Genomic DNA, 26,746 nt, shown 5'->3' with positions numbered 1-26,746 from the left:
TATACCTATTTGTTTCTTTCTTGACAGAATACCAGCACAGCAATCACAGAATCTTACTATCACTATCAAAACTTAAAGTGAAGAACATATTTCAGTAACAAGTCCTTTTATATTTCAAATGTAACAATTTTTGGGATAAAAAGTAATGACAAAATCTTGCTGTTCTCTAGTGAAGAATGCTTAAAAAAATTAAAACAATTAACAAGAAATGCCACTGGGGTCCACCTAATAATGGGACTCATGCTTTTGTTGAGAAGTCTTTACTTCAGCAAGAATCAGACCATTCCAACCAGACACCACTGCTGTAGATGTATATTGTAATTTTGTCCTTAAGTACACAACAAAAGTGAAAAATATATACTGGCATTTGATTCTTTATCTTTTTAATTTCATTTTTTGAAAGAATCAGTGTTACATCAAATTGGCACAAAAGTTATTCATTTAATGCTCCATATTTTAAAAATCAACAGCAAGTTGCAAGTAATGTAGGATTTAACAGAATAATATATACCAGAGAAAAAAAGAAGCATTTTTTTCAGAATGCTCATTTCATTTTAGTGTTTTTCTGCACAGTTCAATGAAGGAACAATTACATTACCAAACTAGAGCATATATACAAAATGTGAAACCAACAAGTATATTAAAAAGTGCAGGAAATATGGGCTAAGAAAGCTTATTAACTATACAATTAACAAACGATGAATAATGACAGAGCCATCAATAACTACATGATCTATCCGACTGACATCAAGTCTGTGTTGATATTCAGCTTGTTTAGCACCATTAACGGCAATCAAAAATCCATCATCTTGACAAAGAATTTGCAATTCAAACCAAAGGCCTTCTGAGAATGGAAAGGAATCTGTAATTCTAATTTCTTCTCCCCAGCTGTCACTGTCACAAGAGTTCATCACTATAACAGGTTCAACATCATCCCAGCGTGGATTGTAGTGAAAAGCAACATCTGAATCTTCAGTACTGTCACATTGGAGGTTGATGTGAAAGCTTTAAAAAAAATTAATAAATTAGGGTAAAAATTTACAAAAGGGCAGGGGAATTGCCTATTATTCCCATATTTTTTTAACTACATGTTTAGCATTATCTAAATTCAATATCCAAATTTATTTTAAGAAGATTTGGCTAGGTAAATCTTATTCTTTTAATTTTTCTGAATACTTAAATTATGGCTGAAAATTAAACATATTAAGCAAATCAAATTTTACAGCATGTTGAACTTCTGTATCAATCAGTGATGCTGACTAATATTCACTCATTTTGAAACAGTTTATATATATATATATATATATATATATATATATATATATATATATAGTAGTCCACCATTTATCTAATAGTATTGAGAATTTATTTTTTAATTACAAAACTTCAGGATGGTTAGCTTGAAGGAATGCTGCATGTGCTATTGGGGAGCACCATTTCTGAGCTAATAAATGCTTTAAGTCATTGCCACATTATAACTGACACTTTCAATTTTTTTTTAATTACAAAAAGTAGCAATTAGAAGATTGAAGTGAGGAGAGAGTTAATTACAACAAATTGTGAACAAAAAACATTTTCACTTACTATCTAGTTTTGCCTTGTTTCTAGCATTGTATATTGTTTAACCTCTCAACTGGCCACGACATCTATAGACGGTCGAGATAAATCTGGATACGAAGCTCTAAAACCCATTGAATAACATGGATAAGAAGTGCAATTTGGTGTCACTATTTCATCCACATGGGCCGGTAGGGAGGTTAAGGAAATTGACAACGTGTTTGTTAATACATAAAACTTTTACTTATTATTCTATATTTCACTGAAGTCAAAATCAGCATCATCAGGAATTAATACACTTGTATTAGACACACTACAATAATAAAGAAAAAACTGTAGAGATACAGGAAGACCTAAAGTCCTACAATTATGCCACCTATTGGTCTTAGTTGTTGGGTTGACTGTCTGTGGATTAAAGTTTCTCCTATGAGGGGGAAAGTCTGGTACAACCATATTTGCTTAGGTTGGGATAGTAGTTGGTGAAAGTTAGTTGATTTGAGGGAAGCCTTTGAAACTTGAATTTGTCTCAGTAGAGTAAGGTGGCCTTTTTCCAATGGATCCTGAGCGGTGGAATCAGATGTAATCTTGGTGCTCTGATATGTGGATGTTGGCTGTGCTACCTATAATAGGAAAGATTGCAGCTGCAGGGTACCTGGTAAACTCCAGGTAAATCCAGAGGGTGTAGCTGGTCTTTGGGAGGAGCAGTAAGGGCTGCTATAGTTCGCCCACCGTTTGTAGGTCTCTGCTTGGAGTCTTGCCAAGAATAGTCGATTCATGCTGAAGGGGAGAAAGAATTAATGAAGGACGTATGAATTGGTCACCAACACGCAAAATCGCATGCTTTATAGGTAAAGTTTTCCAACTGTTATACGAGTTAACTACAATAATCATAAAAGAGAAGTTAATTTTCTGACCTGTAATAATAAAGAACTCATCCCACAATATGGACTGATTACCCTATTTTCGGAATGGATTTTCCTTTTTCTGACATGACACGCAGAAGTGTCGAAGGATCTCTAATCGGTGGGCGAACTATAGCAACGTGATTTATAGTTAGTCAAGATGGTGCTTTTTTTAATATTTTGGCCACCTTTTCTGAGCTGCTGTAGATATAGGGTATGGTGATAGATTTACTTTGATTATGCTTGGGAGTAATAATGTGGATACACGGTGTTACAATTCCTTGTATTTGGTGGGAGGTGTAGCCATTGGCCAATTTTTTTTTTTTTTTTACGTGGGCGAGTTCTGTATTGAGTGCGGTGTTATCTGAACAAATTAATTTTGTCCAGTGCTAAGATTTTTATAGTTGCAAATTGTTGGGAGAAAGTGATTAATGTGACTGTTGTTGGATGTATCTACCTGTGTGTAGGTAGGTTTTCTGTTGACTGGGAAGGTCAGGGATCCATTTGGTTGTCTTGTAACTAGGGTGTCTAGGAAGGGAAGACTGTTGTTTCTTTCTAATTCTATCGTGAATTGGATCCTTGGATATTGGCTGTTCAAATGGGAAAGGTGTCCCAGCCATGTGGCCAAATTGCAAACATCCACATAGCATAACCAAATAATGGGGTTTTTTTTTGGGGGGGGGGGATTTAAGGATTTAAGAAAGAGAATTTAAGGCATTCTTTTCAAATGTCTTCATGAAAAAGTTGACTGGGGAGGAGGGAAGCCCATAGCTGAACCCTTGATTTGTTTGTAGAATTTTCCTTGCCAAACAAAACAGCCCAAGTTAATAGTGAACTGAAAAAGGGCTGACATATTGGGAGAAAATTCTGCTTGGATAGTCAAGGTGTCTAAGCAGGAGATTTGTGAATAAGGAGGAGACATCACAATCAACCATTAAATCAGTGTGGCAAAGTGTGTGGTCTTGTATACTGGACTTAAAATGGGCTGAGTTTTTATATGTGTATGTGAGAGAGAGACATCACTAGAAAGCACTTTGGCTAATTGTTTAGCTAATTTGTAGGCAGGTGAGTATATACCATCTACAATTAGGCATAGAAGTACATCCTCTATGAATTTTGGAAGTCTATAAATATGGGGATGGGGGTCTGGAATTGTAGGGTTTTATTTGTTGGTTATGTCTGCTGGGCAAGAAGTAACATTTTTAGTAGTGGATGGTTTTAATCTGTTGTAGGTGGTTCAGTCTTTAAGAAGGTGGTCATTTTTTTTTTTTAAATATAATCTGCATGGCTTAAAATGACAGTAGCATTGCCCTTGTTCACTTTGAGGTTTTTTTTTTTTTTTTTTTTTTTTTTTTTTTTTTTTTTTTTTTTGTTATTTCTTAGATATAGAAAGGCTTTGTATGCTCTGTTGGGTGGGTTGCTTGCAGAAGTTTTTGCCTGTGAAAGAACATTAGGTACATCAAACCTAATACTGTTGGCCTCACTGCTGGGAAGGTTGTAAATTCCACACTCTATCTGGATCACGAAATCTTTGGTTGGTATGTATCTAAGCATGATAGCAAAGTTTGGCCATGATTGAGTGTTGATGGGTAGATTTACATTTCAGGGCAGTCTTGGAGACAGCGACTTTGTTAAATTTGAGTTTCTTGATGTGCCAGCTTTTGTTCATTTATCTAATAGTATTGAGAAATCATTTTTTTTTTTTTTTAATCTGAAAAAAAGTAGATGTTAACTTGAAGGAATGCTGCATGTACTGTTGAGAAGCACCATTCCTGGGCTAATCGATGCTCTAAGTCATTGTCAAATTATATAACTAATAACACTTAATTTTTTTTTTTAATTACAAAAGAGGAAGCAATTGGAAGACTGAAGTGGGGAGAATTAATTGCAACAAATTTTAAACAAAAACATTTCATTTACTGTTCAGTTTTGTTTAATGGGAGTTCATTGTTTTCTTCCTTTCAATCAAAAGAATTCTAATCACCTTTCTCAAAAAACTAATTTCTTTTGGGTTGTACCAGAATGAAATTATAGTAAACAGATATTGGTGTCCAAATTACTTTGAAAATTTCACTACACCTATATGATAGCTCCTGAAGAGCACAAAAAAAATTTTTTTGAAGGTTGCTAAAATGATAAATTGCTGTCAGTGAATCATACGAGGGTTGTTTGAAAGTTTGGTAAATTTCCAGTAGATGGCGACACAATTTGTTCATTCATACCAGTGTTAGCACATCTTTTTCATGATCCCTGTCAAAATTTTAGCCACTTGCGACACGTAGTTCTTGTTTGGCAAACATTTAATATGACTGTGTTTGCATTTTTCATAAAAATTGAGAAAAACAAGTTTCGTGCAGTGATAAAACTTATTGTTAGAAGTGGATGGCCATGCAGATCAAAGCCAAGTTCGATGCAGTTCATGGGAATTCTGCACCAGCATTAGACTATTTTTGGATAAATGAGTTCAAATGTGGTCATAAGTCTGTTGAAGATGAAACGTGCTCCAGACGCCCGAATGAGGTCACTATGAAGGAAATGATCGACAAAATCCATGGTATCGTTATGGAAGACCACTGAGTGAAGGTACGTGCAATTGCTGAGATTGTAGGCGACGGATGCCACAATTGTTGACTGTTGATCAAAAACACATGCAAAAAGACATTTCAACGCAGCGTTTGGCAATGTTTAATCACAATTTGAAGGAATTTTTTTTTTTTTTTTTTTTTTTCCCGATTCATGAATGTAGATGAAACTTCTATCCACCACTACACACCTGTGTCCAATCAGCAGTCAAAACAGTGGACAATGATTAACAGTGAAAGATCACCGAAAAAAGCGAAGACCGTTTTGTCAGCTGGGAAGATGGCCACTGTTTTTTTGGGGATTCCCAAGGAATTATCATGATAGACTATTTGGAAAAGGGCAAGACAACAACAGGAATCTATTATGCATTATTATTGGACCATTTAAAAGAAGAACTAAAGAAAAAAACTGCCAGGATTGGCACACAAAAAAGTGCTTTTTCATCAAGACAATGCATTGTCCTACACATTGGCCGTTGTAATGGCAAAATCGCACAAATTGGTTCCATATCCACCGTATTCTCCAGACTTGGTCCTGTGTGACCTCCTGTTCCCAAACTTAAAATGGCTCACTGGGGGAAAAAAAAAAAATTTTTTTCTTCGAACGAGGATGTCATCAAGGCTGTCAATGACTATTTTGCACAATTTGACAAATCCTACTTTTTAGATGGGATGAAAAAATTGGAAACTTGCTGGACCAAATGTGTAGACCTCGATGGAGACTTGAGAAATAAAGGAGATTTTTTTTTTCCAAAAAATGGGTTTAATTTTTTTTACCAAACTTTTCAAACAATCCTCAGAGTATACCATTCGAAAATTTTACCTTTCTGTGATAATGCCTTTACTTAACAGCTTCTCAATCACTTGAGTTTTATAGTTTCTTGCATCACACGAATTAGATGACCTACTCTTTCCCCCCCCCCCCCAAAAAAAAAAAGATGTTCATATAAGTAAGTCTCCTTGTCCAGCACTATTTTTATAAAATCTCTTCCAATTGGGAAAAAAAAACAAAAAACAACCAAACTTCCTTCAAAGTAGTTATTTTTCTTGGTTGAATTTCTTCATGTTGATTTAAACTAATATTCTTTGTCTATTATAATACAGCTATATTGCCTGCTTCAGTTTAGGAGTGCCCCTGTTTAAATGTCATTGGCTATTTACTCATGGGTTCTTAGGGCATTATGAGTGTAGATGTACTAAAAAGTATATGTAGCTTAAGGAATAGAAATTGCACATACCTTTTTCAGGGTGTTGTGGCTTTTCCTCTGTCTGCGATGTCGAGAACTGCAGAGTGTGTGTGTGGTGTGTGTGGGGGGGTAGGCAGTTTGGTAGAATAAGTTAGAAAAACCCGGGGTTTTTTTTTTTTTTTTTTTTTTTTTTTTTTCCACACCACACACACACTCTGCAGTTCTCGACATCGCAGACAGAGGAAAAGCCACAACACCCTGAAAAAGGTATGTGCAATTTCTATTCCTTAAGCTACATATACTTTTTAGTACATCTACACTCATAATGCCCTAAGAACCCATGAGTAAATAGCCAATGACATTTAAACAGGGACACTCCTAAACTGAAGCAGGCAATATAGCTGTATTATAATAGTTTATAATGAGGAGTAACATGGGAGTTTTCCCAGAAATAATATACATTCTTTGTCTATTTTATTACTGTATTTACTCAAATATAACTCACTTTTTCCCCACAAATTAAAGTTAAAAAATCTTAGTGTGAGATACATGCCGGAATTTTTGGAAACTAAATTTTTTCAGGAAACACTAAACTGACGTTTATAATTAAATCCTCGCTATTCATTATAATTGCTCAAATTATTTATAAAATGAATTCATTTAAATTATCAACATTTATGCAATGCCCTTACCATCACATGATATATTTGAATATTTAGTGACAATGCTTCTGTAATTAAATTAAAGCAAACAGTATCATTATTGATTTTCCTTTTATCATTTCAGAATTATAAGATCTTTGAGTTTAAAACCAGCATTACCTTGAAAGTTTCTCCATATTTCAAGCAAATATTATTAGTAATTTCCAAGACTTGAGGTATGTAATGAACAATCCTTCACAAGTGACTAATGAGAAGTGAAAGCAAAACAAACAGCAATGGTAGGTTGGTAGAGAGTGCAGCTATGAAGATGTGCATATGATTGATACAGTATTAACAAAAAATCGCATGACTCAACGACAGAGGCAAGCTAATGATCGAGTTGGAATGCTGATTCACTTCAACCGAATTCCAAAATATCTAAAACTTCCATAATCATTCACTATATATTTCTTAAAGTTTTAAACTTTGTGTGCGAGGTATATGCAAAACTTTTTAATTTTTTTTTTCATAAAATAAATCTCGAAGGGGTGCAAGGGCAAGTTATATTCAAGTAAATGTGGTATTTGTTATTAATATCTATTGCTACAGCCAAAATACTGCACCACACCAAAATGGTGGCACTCAAATGAATCCATATATATCACACAGCATGTGGGAAAAAACTTATTATTGGGGAGCAAGCATTGTGCAGCAGTAATAGTGTAGCAAAATACCATCTAGGTGGTGATGTTGCAATGCAAAATGCAACATTACTTGTTATGGGATGAAGAGGAGAGTATTGCAGTTTATGTATATCAATGCCAGAACTATTCAAAATAGGTGTGAGGAGTCTTTGACTTGGCCAAAAGTGAGACTCCGTTGACAGTTGGTGATATAGCCATAGGTATAAAGTACAAAGAATAGAATATCTTCAAAGGACAGAAGGAGTATTACTAATGACCATAGAAGAATTGAAGCCCAAAAGAGTAGAAGTACATCATAATAGGGATACAGAGGACAATTTGTTTGAAGTTATCTGGTATGAGATAGATAACAAGATGAAATATGTAATTGGTTACTGCTATAATCTAGGAGTATAAGGGAGAATGTAGATGACATGCATTGGCAAATTAGTACAAAGCATGCAGGTTGAGAAATGATTATGGGACGATTTTAATTATGGTAGGAAAAATGAAATTTATACATCTGAGATGTAATTAATGAGACAGCATGTAACAGAGAGGACATGAGGTTTGAAAGTGCTCTCTTGCTTAGGGAAAATGATCATGTAGTCTTGACTCGGAAGATGACACACAGAATTTTCTGTTAAGATGATATATATGTGGAATTACAAAACAGGTGATTATGACAAGCTGAGGTGTCAGCTTTCTGCACCGACTTGTAATAAGAACTTAGAGGGGAGAGGCAATGGTCAAAGAGTGTTTGAAGAAAGCAGTATCAGAAGGTATATCCCTAGTCAAAAGGATAAATCAAGTAGAATTTAGATGGATGAATAGCAGAAGTTGCAGACAAGGAAAAAATTCTGGAGAGAATATAAAGAAAAAAGTGACTAGCATGAGTAGTACAAGGCATAGGCAGAAGTGTGACCTGTATGCAACCTGTAAAAAAGGCCAATGATAATTATGAGAGAAAGCTAGTTGATAAGACCAAAAGAAATACTAGTTCTGTCACTATGTGGCAAGTAAAAGGAAGAATGACTTTAAAAAGTCCTGATGGTGGGGAGGTAAAGGAATTAAACCAAATAGTTGAATTACTGAGTGAGCATTTTGCAATGCCAGAATAAAGTGGAGAAATAGAGATACTTAAAATATTGTAGAACCTCAATTCAAAGACAGACATTGAATTAAATGACATTATGTGTATTAAGAGGATTTGCAAGGGAATTATCAACTCTTTTCACCAAGCTGTGAGATTTTAGTCTTAGTACTGGGAAATGCCAATGGAATGGAAAGAGGTCATAATAGTCATGCTGCATAAAGGGGTCTCCAAGACAGAAACAGAAAATTAAAGGTCAATCAGCATCTCAGGAGTGGTAGTTCAGACATTGGAGAAAGGTAATTCAGGAATGGGTGCAGGGCCAGCTGGTGGCGTGTGCAATATATGCAGGTGCTGCAGAAGAAAAGGCACCTAAAAGATGTCAAAAAATATGAAATTAGAGTTTAAATGAACAATGAATGGTACATATAATTATGAACGTACGTCGTCTTCCGTTCAGGCCCCTTCAGATCTTCCCGGAAATGAATAAATAAATTCTGAAATTGTATCCTGGACCCGATTATATCACTGTAATTTCTGATTAAAATTTATGAAAATATACTTAAAATTGTTCTTTATTTTTCGATGCATCATAAATCAACTTATGATTAATTTTTGAATTCCATGTAAAAAAAAATTTGTATAAGCAGGACTAATCCGTAGGTAACATACTGTAAAGCGGTTTTCATTTCCTGTTCGTTTTATTCACACTTTATTCAAAAAAAAACCTTTTTTGGAAAGGCGCCGAACATTAATCACACGCAAGAAAAAGACTAGGCAGCAGTGCTGACTGGGTGGATACAAATACTCTAAGCAACGAGATGGTTTTGTGAACAGTAGGTCTTGCCTTAGTAATTTGCTTCAAAAAGTGACAATGAAGTTGGATGTAGGCTGAAAATAATCAAATAAGTCTTATACATGATCCTAAACAGCCATCATTTAACAGTGGAAGATGGAAAAGAGGATATAAACCCAGACCTTGGATTTGTTAGTAATAGAATAGCTAATCTGCATAATAAACAGCTACTTGCACCAATTCCAAGTTCACAACATTATTATTACGTGACACTCCCATGGAGTCCAAAGACTCATCGAGGGAGGGCACCCACTCCACAACTCAATCCACAGCGAACCATAACTATCATCATCTACACCAATGCCATCTACTGCCCCACTACCACCACAAGTATTTTCACAGACAATCACAAACATCCACAGTGGGATTCAAACCTCAGTCTTTTGGCTGGGAGCAGATACGCTTACTACTCTGCCAACAGACCAATAATGCTGCAAGTCTTTCCACCAGTCCGAGTTAAGGAGATCACACTTAGAAGACTCTTTAATTTTAAAAAAGCTAACTGGGAACAGCTCAAGAGAATTAGATATAAACTTATACAACATTTTACCTAGACCAGAAAAGTATGGAAAGTTCAAAGCTATTAGATGTCTACTACCAGGCACATCCCAAGAGATTATAGAAGTTGTTATATTCCAGGTTTTATAGAACATAAAATGGAAATATATGAAAGATATTGTGATCTATATGATAAAGATCCATTTTCATCAGAAACAATTGATGCAGGAGAGGAACTTATAGCATCACTGTCTGAAAAAGAAAAAAAAAGTCAACAATGGGCAGAGAAAATTAAAAGCTTAGATATGATACAATAGCAGGAAAGCCTGGCTCTTACCCAAAAAATTATCTGGCAACCCCACAGCAGCAACTGAAGTTAATATAAATGCAAACCAAATTGCAACTCTGCTATATCAGAATGGTAAACCAAGTACCAAAGGAAAAATACCTAAAGATTACATTAAAAAGTTAGGGATTCAGAAAATCTCTTTAAAGCACCATTTACCAAACAGGAAGAAAATGCCCTTAAAAGCCACCAGTATAAATGATATTAGAAAAAGACCCTAAGAAATCTGGGAGAAAAGACAATAGAGTGGTTGTTAGAATTTTTCAACTTTTGTTGAAAATTTGCTAAAATATGTTGCATATGGAGGCAAAAGTAATACATATCCTGAAACTGGATAAACCTGCTGAAGATCCAAAGAGTTGCACGCCTATAGCTCTCCTATGTTCAATGCTGAAGCTGTACGAGAGGTTAATTTTCAACAGATTAAATCCAGAAATAGAGAGTGCTGATAAAACAGGCAGGATTTAGACCAGGAAGATTATTATTACGGGTATCTCCATGGAGTCAGTAGACTCATTGCGGGAGACCAAACTATCAAAACAATACATCTCTTCTTGAATTCATTTACAGACTAAGAACTCACAACTGAGTCAGGCAATGCATTCCACTCATTCACCCCCCTCCAGGCAAAAAACCTCATTCTCACACCCTTGTTAACCACAATTTTCCTTAATTTCCAAAGATGTCTTGTTCTTCCATCACTATCACACAGCTGAAACATTTCCCCTGCATCAATCTTATAAAACCTTTTAGTAATTTAAAGGTTTCTATCATATCCCCCTCTTTTCTGCCTGTCAACCAACCTCTGCAATCTAGCAATATAGAGAGCATTTTTTTTTTACATCACTCACCAACTTAGTCACTCTCCTCTGAAACCTCTCCACAACCTCCTCATCTCAAAGGAATCCAGGTGACCAGACCTGAGCACAGTAATCCAAATGTAGACGTATCAACACTTTATAAAGGGGAATAATAACCTCTTTATCTCTGGATGTTAGTGTGTTCCTCAATAACCAAGTAATCCTATGTGCAATCTTGGACACCTTAGCAATGTGTCCCATGAACTTCATCTCCCTATCCACCAACACCCCCTAAGTCCCTAGCCTCATCAATCTCTTGGAGTACCGTTCCATCAATGTAGTACACAGTTGGTAATCTTTTAATCCCAAAATGCATAACTTTACACTTTTCCACATTGAACTGACATCCATTACCTTTTGCCCATTTTGCCAGTTTATTTAAATCATCCTGCAAACTCTCAACATCAGCTTGATTTTTTATTGCACTACCCAACTTTGCATCATCAGCAAACTGAATATCTCCCTTTAAGCCATTTCCTACATCATGCACTGGACAAGTATTAAACTTAAGTTTCAGGATGGCTTGAAAGGGGTTTACCGCCCACCTGCTGTGCTGGACAGCAGCACAGCAGGTGGGCGGTAGATGGCGTTGATTTCGTAGTAGAGATTCGGTGTAATGGTTGAGACAGTTGTAGGTGTCCTCCCACAATGAGTCTGACTCCTTGGAGGTATCAAGAATAATAATAATATAACACTTAATCTTAGAAGGCTTATAGTCAAAATTTATAGCATGACAAACAGCTATTGTTTAGTTGGAGGTATTTAGGTCACTGCTGTTTAGCAGCAGATTCTTTGTGGAATTTCAAGGAAAAAAGAGCAGATGGCATATCCAGAAAAATGGTCAACCCAGGGAAGTGTGCCCTCTACTCCCTCTTCAACACACACACAAACGACCAACCTATAAACCCCACAGTCAAGAATGATCAGGCAATAGCTCATCAAGCAAAATCCTATGATAACATTGAGAAGCAGCTCACAAGCATTAGAAGCCCTTACAGTTGACTATAAGGAAAACCAACTGAAACCAAATCCCAGTAAAACAAATGTGTTTTTTCCATCTCAATAATAGGGAGGGAGGAGAGAGTTGAATATAGAATGGAATGGCGTGAAATTGGTCAATTATCCAACTTACCTAGGTGAAACACTACGTGGGCCTTAAATTATAAGTGATAGAGAAATTATAAGCGACTATAGCTAAACCTCAAACATTTAATATTTTGTGCTAATTAATATCTCAGTGGGGTGCAAGTCCACAAGTGTGCTGCTCTGCACTGGCACTTTGCTTTGACAGCAAAGTATGATCCCTGTTTGGGAAAGATCACATGTCAAAATTATTGACAAGGTTCTTAATGAAACATGTCGGCACATGACTGGCTGCCTTAAGCCTACAAAAATTGACCATCTATACTCACTGTCTGGGTATCACACCTCTCACATCAGAAGGACAACACAGTAAATATGAGCATGAACAGCATCCTTTGTATGGACATGCTGCAGTAAATAGGAGGCTAAGATCAAGAAAAAGTTTTACTCACTCACTGGCACCATTGGTTGATTCTGTAAAAGCTACAAGATCAACAATGTGGCAAGGATAATCTTCAGAGGCTCTGAACTTAAATCTCTTCTTTCTGGCTTACATCTATATTGGCAAAGATGAAAGACATTGAATCGACTTCATTCTGGGATCAGTAGATCAAAACAGAACATGGTCAGATGGGGTTACACAGACAATCAAAACTGCTCATGTGGTGAAACAAACCATAGAACATTGTCTGCAATGCTGCCTAATAGACAATAATACATGTACCCAAGAAAATTTAATGCAGTCTAATGAAACAGCTTTAAAGTATATTAGTCACTGATGAGTGAAATTTGACATTTCATGTTTTTGCATAGTATTTTTTACAGGTAGCATTTTTATGTTACTTTTTTTTTTAATGTCTATTCTTTTAAATAGATGCTTTTAATCATTATTATAAATGCTCTTATGCTTTTCTGTAGTTCTCACACAAAATAGGATAAAGAAAATGGCTACTCAGTAATACTGCTAGACTTGAGAAAGGCTTGGCATAGGATTCCACATAGAACTCTGTTGCATAAATTGGAGCAAATGGGGGATAGATATGATTTTAGTGATTTGGATTTAGAAGGTGACTGATATCAAAAAGTGGTTATGGAAGAGTTGAGTCCAGAAGAAAACAGGCAACTAGTTGTGTACCACAGGGCTCAGTACTTGGTCGTTTGTTGTTTAATCTGTACATCAATGATATATGAAACAATTTGACAGGAAATATGCAGTTGTTTGCTGATGATGCTGAACTTGAAAAAGCAAGAGTGATGTAGAGATCTTGCAAGAAGACAGACTAGTAGTGTGAGCAAAAAGGTAAACATCTGTCAAAGATACCAAGAAATTATATACTTGGTTTAATCCTTTATCCAAGTGTAAGCAAACAAAGTTTGCACCTGAATGATTTTCAGGACTGGGCACAACTTGTATAAGGAAGCTAAGACTTCACATCACTTGCCTTAGTATACGAGTTGTCCCAGTCCTGAAAATACTTCAAGTGCAAACTTCGTTTTGCTTATTGGATAAAGGATTAAATTTGTAATAAGAGATCACAATTTGTGTACTATGTTGATGGAACTGAACTGCAAGAAACTGATGAAGCCAGGGAGTTGAGGAGTCGATTGTGAACAGGAGTTCAAGTTTAGAGAGTATATTGCAAAAGTAGCCGAAATCAGCACATCAAATTACATTTGAGGAACACACTAACAAGCAGAGATAGAGAAGTTACTGTTCCCCTATATAAGAGTTTAACACATTAACATCTGAGTGATCATAGTTCTCTCGCTGAAAACCTAACCATCTGGCAAAGCAAGCGGAATTACCAGCAATTTTGTTCCTGCATGTTATTAGACCCACTACTTTTCATGATGGTTTCTTCAGTTGTAAAAGCATGGGGGGGGGGGGGTGAAAAGGAATGTTCTTTACAAAAAATGATAAAAGAATGATATATTTGATTATTAGTTACTATAATTGATTTATTAAAAGATGTAAAGAATAGCAAATACAGTATAAGGAAGAGAAAGAATAGGTGTCAAAAATACTTTCAGTACTGTAAAATGGATTACGAGTGATTTTCAGAAAGGGATTTGTTTGCAAAACATAAAATCACTAACCAATAAGAAACAGCAACTGTATACATGGCTAGCTCAGTAAATAACTATAGGGAAGAGCTTATCCTATGATCTAATAATGCTAATCAGGTGACTGATGTGACAAGAATACATGTGGGTGGACCAAGGAGCAAATCATCTTGTACAATTTATTGTGCTTATGTGTGTTTTTTTTTTTTTTTTTTTTTTTTTTATATATATATATTTCACTTTATTTACTAATGATCAGCATGTTTTTTTTTTAAACACAGTAACATAATTCTTGAAATTCGCTTGTCTACCTGGAGTTTCACAATCCTAAGTTGTATATAAGCACTGATCTGCATATTAGTTGGTTTCTCTTATCATAAATTCCATTAGGTCATCAGTTAGAAATGCATAGTACACTATAGATGGATTTTCCCAACAAGCCATAAAAGCAGTGCATCTTCTCTACTATACTCTATTATGAAATATCTAGAACTTGTGGATTTCCCACGTTTCTAGTTTGCTGGTTTTCATCAGAAGCCTTCTTATAGGATTCATTTTCAGTTAGGAATATATAAATTTTTACTCCCTACGTGTATACTGTCTGAAGACTGGAAGCAGCTGTCCTTATATATTGAACAACATGCCCTCCCAACTGCCGTATAATACTGCAGATGCAAAAAAAAGCAAGTAGTTTTATTGTATCACTGAATATGGTACATATTTGCATTCTGTTAATATATCTGTTCAACAAATAGTGCAATTAGAGACAACTGGGATAAAAACCTAATGAAACACATCCCCTCCTCCCACAGAAACTATGCTACATAAACTCAAGCAAAACTGTTTGTTGTACTGCTGAACACGATATCTAATTAAAAACAATTGTCCTAACATTTGTCCAAATTTTCAATTGCATGAAATAACAGTTTCAAAATTTCAAATGAACAGTATCATTAAGACAGGATCACACATGCTGTATAAACTTTGTGTCGGTGAGCCCATCTGCATGACGCAGAAGCAGCACACAAATGGTAATGAGAAGTCCCATGGTTACGATAAATGTGCAAAACAATTCCTGATGTGAACATGTTTATATATAAGGACAGATCTGGACACCCATTGCAATGTTATTTCCTAAAAATGAATATTAATCTTTTACCACTTCATAAATTTTACAGTTTGATTAAAAAGACAAGAAAATAAATATTAAATTTACTTTGCTTATCAAAATATCTGTTCAATAGATTGGGCAAGGTTTTCTCCTGGAAGTCTAAATTTGATATGAACTTTATATTGGCACAGCTTCAGGCAATGAAGACACTTTGGAAAGGAAAATGCACTTGCATTTTCCTTTGCAAATTGAAGGATTAAGACTACTGCATGTGAAAGTTACTGTGCAGATTTTTTTTAATGCAACTCCCACTCACAAAAGCTTTTAAAACTATAATGCATAGTACCTGTGGGTGGGCTTAGAATTTTTCAAATTTTTACTTATAATTGCATTTTTGCATAGTCCAGAAAACCAACTCCAGAGACCAAACACTGAACTTTTTCAAACCACTGCAAGGCCTCCAATAAGCAAGACAATGGACTCATACCAGACAATGAAATTTGTCTCTTTCCTACATGGAAATGCCACAGGTATATTCATCATAGAATTTAAACAGGATAATCATTGGAGAGGGTTTATTTTTATATGTAAACTTGATGCTTTATATTTTAGTTCCAGATATCTCTGAAGGTAATATTATTTGTCTTCTGATGTGACATGCTAAGAATGCTTAGTGAGATATGCTTGTGAGGAACCTTGATTGGCATTATAAAAGGAAAATGATACTGAACCTTTTAAAGATCCTCTAGTTCCAGAAGCACAAACTGCTTCTTAGGCATGACTAAAGACATTCTTTGTATCTGCCAGTTAAAAATTTCCATTTAGCCTTGTGCTTTTCCCAACTTGGTTTTGTCTTCTATTTCTTCATTCTGCCTTTGCTGCCTAAAACATTGACAGCGTTCACTTCAGTCAGTCCTCACAGTTTACACAGTAGGAGCAGTGTTATTTCTTCATATTCAATCTTCATTTGGGTTGTTAATAATTCAAAATCAGTTGCCCAGAGCAGTTTATCCGCCGATTCTTGTCTTTGTTTCCCGCTTTTCATAAATGCATTCAAATTCTTACAAATCCAATATTGGTATTACACTGGCATCTGAAACCTAAGGATGCACTATTTCTGAAAGATTACAATCACAAATCAGCTTGTGGCAATTTGTATAACTGATGATTTTGAGTAGAAAGTTGACACATTGAAATTTTTGAAAGAGATGCAGACTACAGGCCTACTTGTGGCCGATGTCTTGCCAGAGAGTTTGTTGATATCTACTACCTGTGCTTGAATAGTCAACTTGTAAGCTGACCTGCTGTGGTGCACAAAGGTGTCATGTGGTAGCACTCAACAGGATAAAAGGCAAAAAAAAGCTGCACTAAGCAAATTGTGTTTAAAGGAAGTTCTTCTCATGAAGGAATAAAGTTGCAAACTTGGATGTCTTGTAATGTCTCAAAGACATCTAGATGCTTTCATGTGGGGAAGAATTATTGGAAAGCTTGAAGGCAGTAGAATTACCGATATTGCCAGAGAGTTGGAATTTCACATAGTATTGTATCCAGGCTCTGGGCATCATTTCAAACCAATGGAAAATGTTCCAGATGTTTGTTGTGGAGTGAGGATGACTTCTTAACAGAGCATGAAGACAGAATTTTGATTATAACAGCAAAATGTGATCTACACACCATGGCAGGTCAGCTTACAAGTTGACTATTCAAGCACACGTATGCAGATATCAACAACTTCTGGCAAGACATCGGCGACAAGTAGGCCTATATGCCTGTAAGTCTGCATCTCTTTATCCACAGCTCATTGTAGAGCAGGTTTTTAGTGGTGTTACATCCATAAAAATTGGACAAGACGCCAATGGAATAATGTACTCTTTACAGATGAGTCATCTTAGTCTTTCCTCCAATTCGAGACTACACTTGATCTGGCATGAAAGTAGTACTGCTTACCATCCTGTTCTTGAAATGGGATAAATATGGCAGTGCTTGGGTCATGGCGTGGGGATAAGTATGCTTAATAGCTGCACTGAGCTACAAGTGCTGGAAAAGGGGACTATGACTAGTGAACGATATTGCAATGAAGTTCTTCAACGTCATGTTTGATTGTTTCGTGATGCTGTAGATGAATTAATTTTTATGGATGACAATGCCACACCACACTGTACAAGCAGTTGAGATACTTCTGGAGACCAAGGATATTAATTGAATCAAGTGGTCAGCATGCTCCTCAACCTCATAGAACACATTTGAGATGCTATAGGAGACTCTTTGCTGCTCAAAATTCTCTTCCAGAAAACAAACGAGGCTTATCCTTGCTCTAAAGGAGGAGGCTAGTTTGCCTCAAGAACTCTTGAATCACTCTGCACTAAGCAGGGTACAATGTTGTGAGAGCTGCATTGCAGTTCGGGGTGGACATGATCTATACTGAAATGTTTTTCTACATAGCTTTCTTTAAGTGCTGTATATTAATTCCTTAACTACATCCTTAGGAATGTAACTTTTGCCAAAATCTATTGCAATTTAATTTGTATGAAATTTATAGCACATTTTTACTATAATTTATTAGTATGCTGGCAATAAATTTGTCACATTTGGTTATAGTCATTAAAAAATTTTTTTATATAATAAAAATGTAGTTCGTTCTTAGCTTTGACAATAGTGTATGAGCCAAATTCTGCATTAGGCTTGTCATAACATCACTGAGGATCTGGCACAAAATTCCTTACTTTTCCCATAGTACATGCCTAATGGTAATATATGGCCTTGCATGTAAATGTCTTTAATCTGTTTAGTTTCATAAATTAATAGAATAATTTTAAAAAAATTGGCAGCGATATTTCTTAGCCAAATAATGGCAGCTGAAACTGTGCTATAAAATAGAAGTTCTAATGATAAAAACCCCATCCCATCTTCCATTTTGTGTTAGGTTCAATGATCTGTCACAGCCAAGCAGCTTTGCTCCTACAAACCCTACACTGCTTATGATGGGTGGTTAATCCTGTCTGCTTTTTAAGTTCATTCCTTTCTGCATGTGCTCTTACTTATAACACCAAATGATGAGCAACCTATTTCCTGTAATAAATGTTTAGGCTCCAAGCATTCTTGTTTTCATGTACATGACAGAGCAATTTTAATTCAACATGTGCTTACCAGAGCTTTTTTTTGCGCTTTTGAGTTTATATTTTTGAGCCAGGTTTGCAAAACAAAAGTTAATTATTGTGTAGGAGATGCATAATAATATATTCAGATAACGGCTTTTATTCCTTTATAGGAAGTAGAAGAGGCCTTTTAACCATATCTAGCTTTTGGAGACTGAGTGGGAAGTTCAATCTCCACCAGTAGCCATTCAGAGATATCTGGCCCATGACTAATCACTAATTGTAAGTGGCCACTGATGAAGAGACTGGCAAACAAGTGCTGACATCTCTTGGTGCCTAACCCTAACAAAGATATGTTACTGTCTGAAATAACATAGGTTCTGTGGTCGATTTTTTTCGAGTTTACAGGATGAAAAACCAGAGTTTCCATGGAGAAAAAAACCTGCTTCCTGTGCCAGAGATTAACTCAAGAATTCAATCAGTTCCTGGAGATGGATGCTGATCATCTTTAGGTCGGAGAAATTTTATCACCTGGTGCAAGACCACCATCCTACTTAGTGGTAGCTTGGGAAAGGAGGAGGTTCCATGTTTGGGCTCTAGAACAGGGTTTTCACATTATGTAAAATATAAAAAAAATTTAGTCCACTCAAGGTTCTAATGTATTACAGATTTACAACCTTTCTATGATTGGGAGTCACAAAATGATATATATTGATAGTGATAGCCAGGAGGAGGAAGAAAATGCAATAAAATTGAGCCTAGTTGCACATAACATTGTATTGCATAAAAGTGCAAATTCAAGGATCAATTGACTTAAGGATTGAAATTTTCAAGGATCGCTGTTCTGAATGTCATTAAATGGTGGACTACTGTATATCAGTGAAGGAATGTGTGCTATTTATTTAAAATTAATAGTAAATCACAAATGATTTTGAAATGTCATATTTTGCGTTTTCTATTTTAAAAATACTCATGAAATAGTATTTGTTTCACTATCTTACCGTGTTGGATCTTTTGGTACCTCTCCAGAAAGAAGCACCAACTGACCTGAGCCTATCCCACCAGAAATTCTTGACACAGCTCTGGGTTTCTAAGAGAAAAAAATAATAGAAGAGTATACTCAGGAGCAAAGGTTGTGGCAGTGTAATTGAATAAACACAATTATTAAAATCACACTTTCCAATGAAGCTATTCTTAAATATCCAAGAATACCGAAGTGTAATTCAAAAGCATTCATTTAATCTAAATTTTTTAATGATTAACACCCCAACCAGCCATGACATCTCTAGACTTCCAGCTAAATCTGGATACGATTCTGTAACACCCCTTGAATAACATGGATAAAAAGTGCAATTTGATCTCACTATTTCATCCACTTGGCTCGTAGGAAGGTTAAATGTGAGCCAAAGGTAATTAGGCTCTCCAAACTTTAGAGATCTGGACCAAATGATAATTAGCAAGAACTATGTCAATTTGTTAAAGCTGGTAGCATAAAACAGTTTTACAATATTTACAGCTGAATAGTTATTCTGAGTGAGTTCAGATTGAAAAGACAAGCATTTTACACAAAACAGTTGAACATAATTAGAACTAGTTTTCTAACCCTGTTCCATTCCATGGAACAGTCGTAGTTTTATGGATATGAAACTGGCAGGCTGACAATTGCCTTAAACTTCTATACGCAAGATCTTCAAACTAACATGTGCCAGCTAATCAATTCCTTTATGTTCTAATTATTATTACTAACACCAGACGAGTCAAAAGACTCATCATCATGGGAAGTACACACAAAGTTCAAACTATGCTTTAAACTCAATGTATATGTATTCACTGAATTTTCAGGCATTGTATTCCAACCACTCCATGCAAAGAACCTGCTCCTTATGTCCCTGCTCACACCCTCCTTATACAACTTCCAGGAATGTCCACTTGTTCTATGAAAAATTTGCACATTAACCTGGTAACAATTGACTGAAATGTCTCCATCACAGCCCATCTGTTTTTCTATTCAGAAGGTTTTGCAAACTGTACTTCCTTAATCTGTCTTCATATCCTAAAGACCAGTTACTACCCATCTTCTCTGGAGTCTTTCCAGTATATCACCATGAAAACTAGGTTAAGGTCCTCCACATTATTACCATAATTTAATGTAATGACTAACTTTTACATTATGACCTCTGAACTTCTTATCTTTGTCCACCTCCACCAAAGTGTATACTTTGCATTTCATTGTTGCCTACCAAATTTCAGACATGTACACTTTGCAAAATTGAACTGATAGTTCCATACTGTTGCTCACTACATACAATCTATTCAATCCTTCTGTAAAGCCATAACATCTACTTGATTCCTCACTCTTCTCAGTTATGCATCATTTGCAAACAGTTGTATATCACCAGTTGAACTTGTCCCAATATCATTAATATACAAGTTGAACAACAGTCCCAACACTAATGGCTTTATTCTTTTGAGATACTGCAGCCATATACATAACTTGCTGATGCCTATCTGGAGCCAGTTGTCTATCCAACTTCTAATCTACCATCCAATCCCTTCTTCTCTAGTTTAGTTACTAACTTGTGGTATGGCAAGCTATCAAAGCCTTTGCAAAATCTAAGTATACACCTGTAGATGCATCTCCCTTGTCTGGTACACTCATCACATTGCTATAATACAAAAACAAGTTGGTAAAACAATCTACTTTCAACAAACCCATGCTGAAAAGTACAGAGAACACTGCTGTTATCAACCCACTTTTGTAACCTAGCTCTCACCAATTCCTCCAATCTTAAGTACAACTCCAGATATACAGATCAGACTAATTTTTAGCTTTATCACCACTTGGGAAGTAGAACAATTTTGCCTTCCTTCTCCTCTAGGACTTGTGCTGTTGCACAAGTTAAACAGGAGCCATAGCCGATTCTAACTCCTGGAATGTTCTGTAAAGACAGATGGTGATATGTTATCAAGTCCTATTATTGCCTTACTGACACCTAGCTTAACTTCTCATATACTCTTTCTCTCTCACCAGTAAGTTTTGTCTCCTTTCATTTTTTTTTTTTTTACACTTGAGCTTCTGATTTCACACTGAGGATGAACTGCTTGAGGAATACCTATATCCTGTATCCTCTGCAGCAGTTACCAATCTACTGCTTTCATATTAACATCTTGTCAATCATGCTTGCCACAAACTAGTTTTTCTTAGCCTGATTTGCTCATTTCTGCTCATACTGCACTTTTGTTGTTTTTACCTTCTGGCCTGTACTTTATACTCAAAGGTCAAAAATAATTTAAGAGAAAGTAAGAGGAAAAATAATTTTGGCAGGTGGATAGTTATGGCAGCAGAGTAACCATAGCAAATGATATGGTGGAATTATTTAACGAACACTATCAGTGTATATCATGCTGATGTGAATGATGCTGTGCAACATGTAGACGGGAAAGAAGTATTTGCTTGGGTTAGATGTTAATAAGGCTGTGGGAATGGATGACATGTCAGCATATTATTGAGCAATGTGCAAGAGTTAGCCATACCTTTGACATGGTTATTTAATGCAAGTCTTGCAGAGTGGAAAGAAGGTAGAGTAACACTTCTCCAGAAGCATGATTATAGGACAAATTTCCAATTACAGACTGACTACAAGTGTAGATACACAGACCAAAGTGTTGGAGAAATTGGTTAGGAATAAGATACAGGATTCTGTAATGGTCAGCATGGGTTTGTGAATGGAAAGTTTTGTTTTAGCATTCTGCTTACATTTTATGAGAAGGTAACAAATGCAATAGATAAGGGAGATTGATATACAGCGATTTTCTTGGACTTTGCAAAGGCATTTGATAGATTACCATAAGATAAATTGGTGTATAAGCAGCATAAGATGGGATTGGATAACAGATTACATGGATTAAAGAGTGGCTTTCTGAACAATGCCAGAAAGTTGTGTATGATACTTCATATATATGGCATGCATCAATGTTCTGTTCTTGGGCCTCTACTGTAACTTATTTGTTAGTGATATTTCACGTAAACTGACTGAGAATCTTTAAATGTTTGCTGATGATGCAAAGTTAGGTGGAATTATCGGGAATATTTCTAATATTAAATCTTTATAGTTAGATCTGAATAGACTTTTAGTTTGGACAGATGAGTGGGTTGTAATTTTAATAAATACAAGGTGTTATCTGTTGTGTGCAGAGAGGTAAGATACTATATTGGTGGAGCTGTGCTTCAGTATCTTCTTCAGGTGATGGTAGTGGACTTAAGTTCCTATGGCACATTCCAAGTGTTACAAAGACTGCATGTCATATCGCTGCTATGATAAAAAGTACATTGACATGTACGAATATGGAGGTGGTACATCTATATATAAAGGCATTGGTCAGACTACATATGGACTATTATGCTCAGGTTTGGTCACCTAGTTTTCACTGATATGGAAACACTAGAAAGGATCCAAAGACAAATGATCAAGGTAATAATATCAGGATTGTGGAGTGTTGGTTATGCAAAGCATTTGAAGAAATATGGATTACAGAGGTTGGTGGATATCTATTGTCAAGTTAAGGAATTCTAGCAAAACAATACAGAAGGGATTATAAACAGAGTAGAAGGTGAAAGGAAAAGAAATAGAAGCCATCCCTGGAAGTTATATAAGAGTGTGACGAAGGAGTGCAAGGAGCAGATTTTTTTACATGGAGAATTGGTGAATGGAACATATTACAAGAACATGTTTTTAATGTAGGAAGTGTTAAGGATTTTAAGAAAATTCAGCATGATAAATGTCAGTTGAGTGAACCTCCTATGATGAGTGTGCCAACTCATTGGAGAATGATAATAAGTGGATAGTAAGATGGGAAGAAAGAGGCCAGAAGGAATGCATTATTCCTAATTTCAAAGTTTATTGCGATACACATTGCTGGTTCAGTGGGCCTCCCACAATGAGTATTGCCTCCATGTAGGTTACTGTAATAATAGAAAGCTAGTGAAGAAAGTTTTAAAAGTATTATTTGTTAAATGTTTTATTTATTAAATCGTGTCATGGGTTTCACCATTGTGAATAAGTTTTAAACTATTAAATCTTGTCTACTGCACCTATTGTAAAAATAATTTGCTAGTGCTATCAGATTTCTATATTGAAATCTAAGCAAATGAGTAAGGACCTAGATATGTAAGTTATCTATTGTCAAAATTCAAACTATCAATTATTTAAACAGGAAGTAAACAGTCTTCACACTTCAATATACAAAAATGAAAAACAGTTTAATAATATTAAGATACATTTTAATATATACATACACTCAATATTCTGAATGTTACTTCAAAAACAAAACTTTTTTTTAAGATTAAGAAAAGAAACAAATTGCACAAATTGAATATACCAGCTAAAAAAGAACTCTTAACTGCATCTGGACCTCTTGAAAGAAACAGTTTATTTCTTTACCAGTAATAGTTCTTCTGAAAGTTACTTTATCTTGTAAATAACTGTAGATTTCCTATTCTTAGTTAAGTACAAAAAGTTAAGACTCGACACTAAAATCTTCAAATTTGAAGACTGTCTACAGTTCCTCCATAAACACCTTCCAGAAAAATCACAAAAATGCTAATTATATGAAGAGCAAAAGGCTTCAATTCAGCGACATAACTTATTTAAGTTAAGGGATGTTACATCCCATATTGTTTCTTAGCCGAATAAGAAACTCAAAGAGTTTCATGCCGAATATAGAAACTATATAAAGTTTGGCAATTCCAAGCGTAAGCAAATACCTGGATACTGCAGCAACTGCCCCATTAGGTAGTGCAAGCTGAGACAACTCATATCAAACGTGGAGCAAGCTCCGATCACTATATTCTTGATATTACCCATAAAGTAATACAGCTCCTAGGAGCTAAGTTCACATTATGGGTAATATCAAGAATATAGTGATCGGAGCTTGCTCCACGTTTGATATGAGTTGTCTCAGCTTGCACTACCTAATGGGGCAGTTGCTGCAGTATCCAGGTATTTGCTTACGCTTGGAATCGCCGAACTTTATATAGTTTCTATATTCGGCTAAGAAACAATATGGGATGCAATATCCCTTAACTTAAATCACAAAAATGTTTTTTCCTTCTTTCATCTTCAAAATCCACAGCTTTTTTCCTTTTTCTGTAAAAGGATTTAAGGAAAAATGACTGACCCCCAATTAAATTAACTGTATCTATTTCCCAAAACAGCCATTAAATAATTACTCTAGGAATGGAACCTTTAATATCCAATAAAACATTTCTCTTCCTATATGTGAAACTTCATTTTCAACATTCCAGAGTTCTTCCATAATTGTTATTCCTGTTACTTTTGTAACACAACAGCTAAATAGCTTTTAAAACATTCTTTCTCTCTGAAAGACTGCTACTTGGAGAATTTTTTTCTCACTTGTTTCAAAAACTCTTCCATATCACAACATCTTTCAACAACTCTACCCAACTGTTTACTAGTTACAGTGTTCTTTTCGCACACACAATACTTCTAAAGCAAGGGAAAACTTCGACATATGTTATCTTCATGGTGCATTGCTTGAAAGAGATAAAAACTCACATTTTCGTCAACTGAGTCAGCCTTTTTAACTAATGTATACATTAGTATACACAAACATTAAACTAAACTAATGAATTTTGGATACAGTAAACTACAAGCAAATATTAATGCTACACGTAAACATAACATGTAAACAATGCACGACCATACATAAAAAACTCAGTTAATCAGTTCTCACGAAATGCAATTCTCACAATATGAATGTTCTAATAATCAAAAATTGAAATTTTACACAAAATTCTGTAGAATATCTGTATGGATTTTTTTTTTTTTTTTTTTTTTTTTTTTTTTTTTTAATAAGGTGTCCTTTCAGATTCTCATTAAATAATTTGTGTTACAGTACAGCAAGTTTAATATTAAAAGTGATTTGCACATACAGCATTATTTTGTATTAATGATTATTAGCCAGTTATGCTAAAATGGATCAAATTATTCAGCACTACTGTTTAATACATCCAATGCTGTACTGTTAAATATTGAGTTAAGATTTCATAGCTAATTACACAGATTTTTTTTCTTATGATGAAATTATTCTTTCAGAGATAAACATGCAAGAGTTAGAGTGAAGAATTCAGAGTTTATGTGGAACTAAAAGGCAGGTAATCATAATGAGTTGGGAATATACGAGGGTGGTCTGAAAAGTTCTTGGCCTAACAATGAAAAACGAATGTATAATTTCAAAATAATTTTTCAACATAATCTCCCTTAAGACTAATACATTTATTCCAGTGATGCTCCAGTGCCATTATCCTGTCCCTGTAGCAGTTCTCAGTAAGATCTGCAAAATACCCCTCTACAGCTTCGATCACCTCTTGATTTGAAAAAAAAAAAATGCTGACCAGAGAGGAAGAGTTATTTTTGAGAAGAGATAGAAGTCAGAGGTAGCCAAATCTGGGGAATAGCATGAATGTTCCAACAATTCTTAGTACAGATCCCTTAATTTTCCCACTGCCAAAACACCTTTCTAGGAAGGTGCATTGTCCTGATGAAAGATGATTTTTTTCTTCTGCAAACAGGGTCTTTTCTCATGAATTTTTTCATCTAGTCTGGTTAAGAGATCAGAATAATAATATTCCCCAATTATTGTTTTACCCTTTAAGATAATTAATAAACAAAATGTCTTTAGCATCCCAAAACACCGATGCCAAGACCTTTCCTGCTTCTGTCCACTGTTTGGATTCTGGTGTGTAATGGTGAATCCAAGTCTCACCCATAATAATAAATCGACAAAATCAGTTTTATTCTTGTTAAAACACTCCAAGCACTGTTCAGAGATTTTCACACTAGTGCATTTTGATCTGCTGTGAGCAAGCGTGGCACCCACCTTGCACAAAGCTTTTTTCATATGTAATTCTTTATGCAAAATTTATCCTACACATTCTTTTGAAATGCCTATAGTCTCAGCAATTTCACGCACTTTGAATCACCAGTCATCCAATACCATATCGTGCACTTGATCAATGATTTCTGGTGTTACACTTTGCAGACATCATCCTCAAGGTTGCTACAGCCACATTTAAACTCGGCAGCCCGTTTCTTAATTGTTGAAAATGAAGGAGAAGAGTGCCCATAAACTTATGAACTTTGAATGAATTTCTTTTGCCATTAAACCT

At 35.4% G+C, this 26,746-nt stretch overlaps 1 protein-coding gene across 2 annotated transcripts in view; it reads right to left on the bottom strand.

Moving 5' to 3' along the window:
* Nucleotides 1-361: 361 nt before the first annotated feature.
* LOC150102630 (32 kDa beta-galactoside-binding lectin-like) overlaps nt 362-26,746 on the bottom strand; it is a 135,917-nt gene continuing 109,532 nt past the window's right edge. For both annotated transcript variants that reach the window (XM_090399794.1, XM_090399795.1), the window contains exons 8-9: nt 19,560-19,648; nt 362-1,005 (exon numbers count right to left, since the gene is read on the bottom strand). In XM_090399794.1, the coding sequence (XP_090255920.1) occupies nt 681-1,005; nt 19,560-19,648 (414 nt within the window). In that variant the 3' untranslated portion in view covers nt 362-680. The remainder of the gene's footprint in view (nt 1,006-19,559; nt 19,649-26,746) is intronic.

This window comes from Typopeltis vanoorti, chromosome 10 (assembly GCF_054136105.1).
Source record: "Typopeltis vanoorti isolate ZY-2024b chromosome 10, IOZ_Tvanoo_1.0, whole genome shotgun sequence".
NCBI lineage: Eukaryota > Metazoa > Arthropoda > Arachnida > Uropygi > Thelyphonidae > Typopeltis > Typopeltis vanoorti.
Note: the sequence above shows the minus strand (reverse complement) of the source record. Positions and strands in the feature narration are given on the sequence as shown.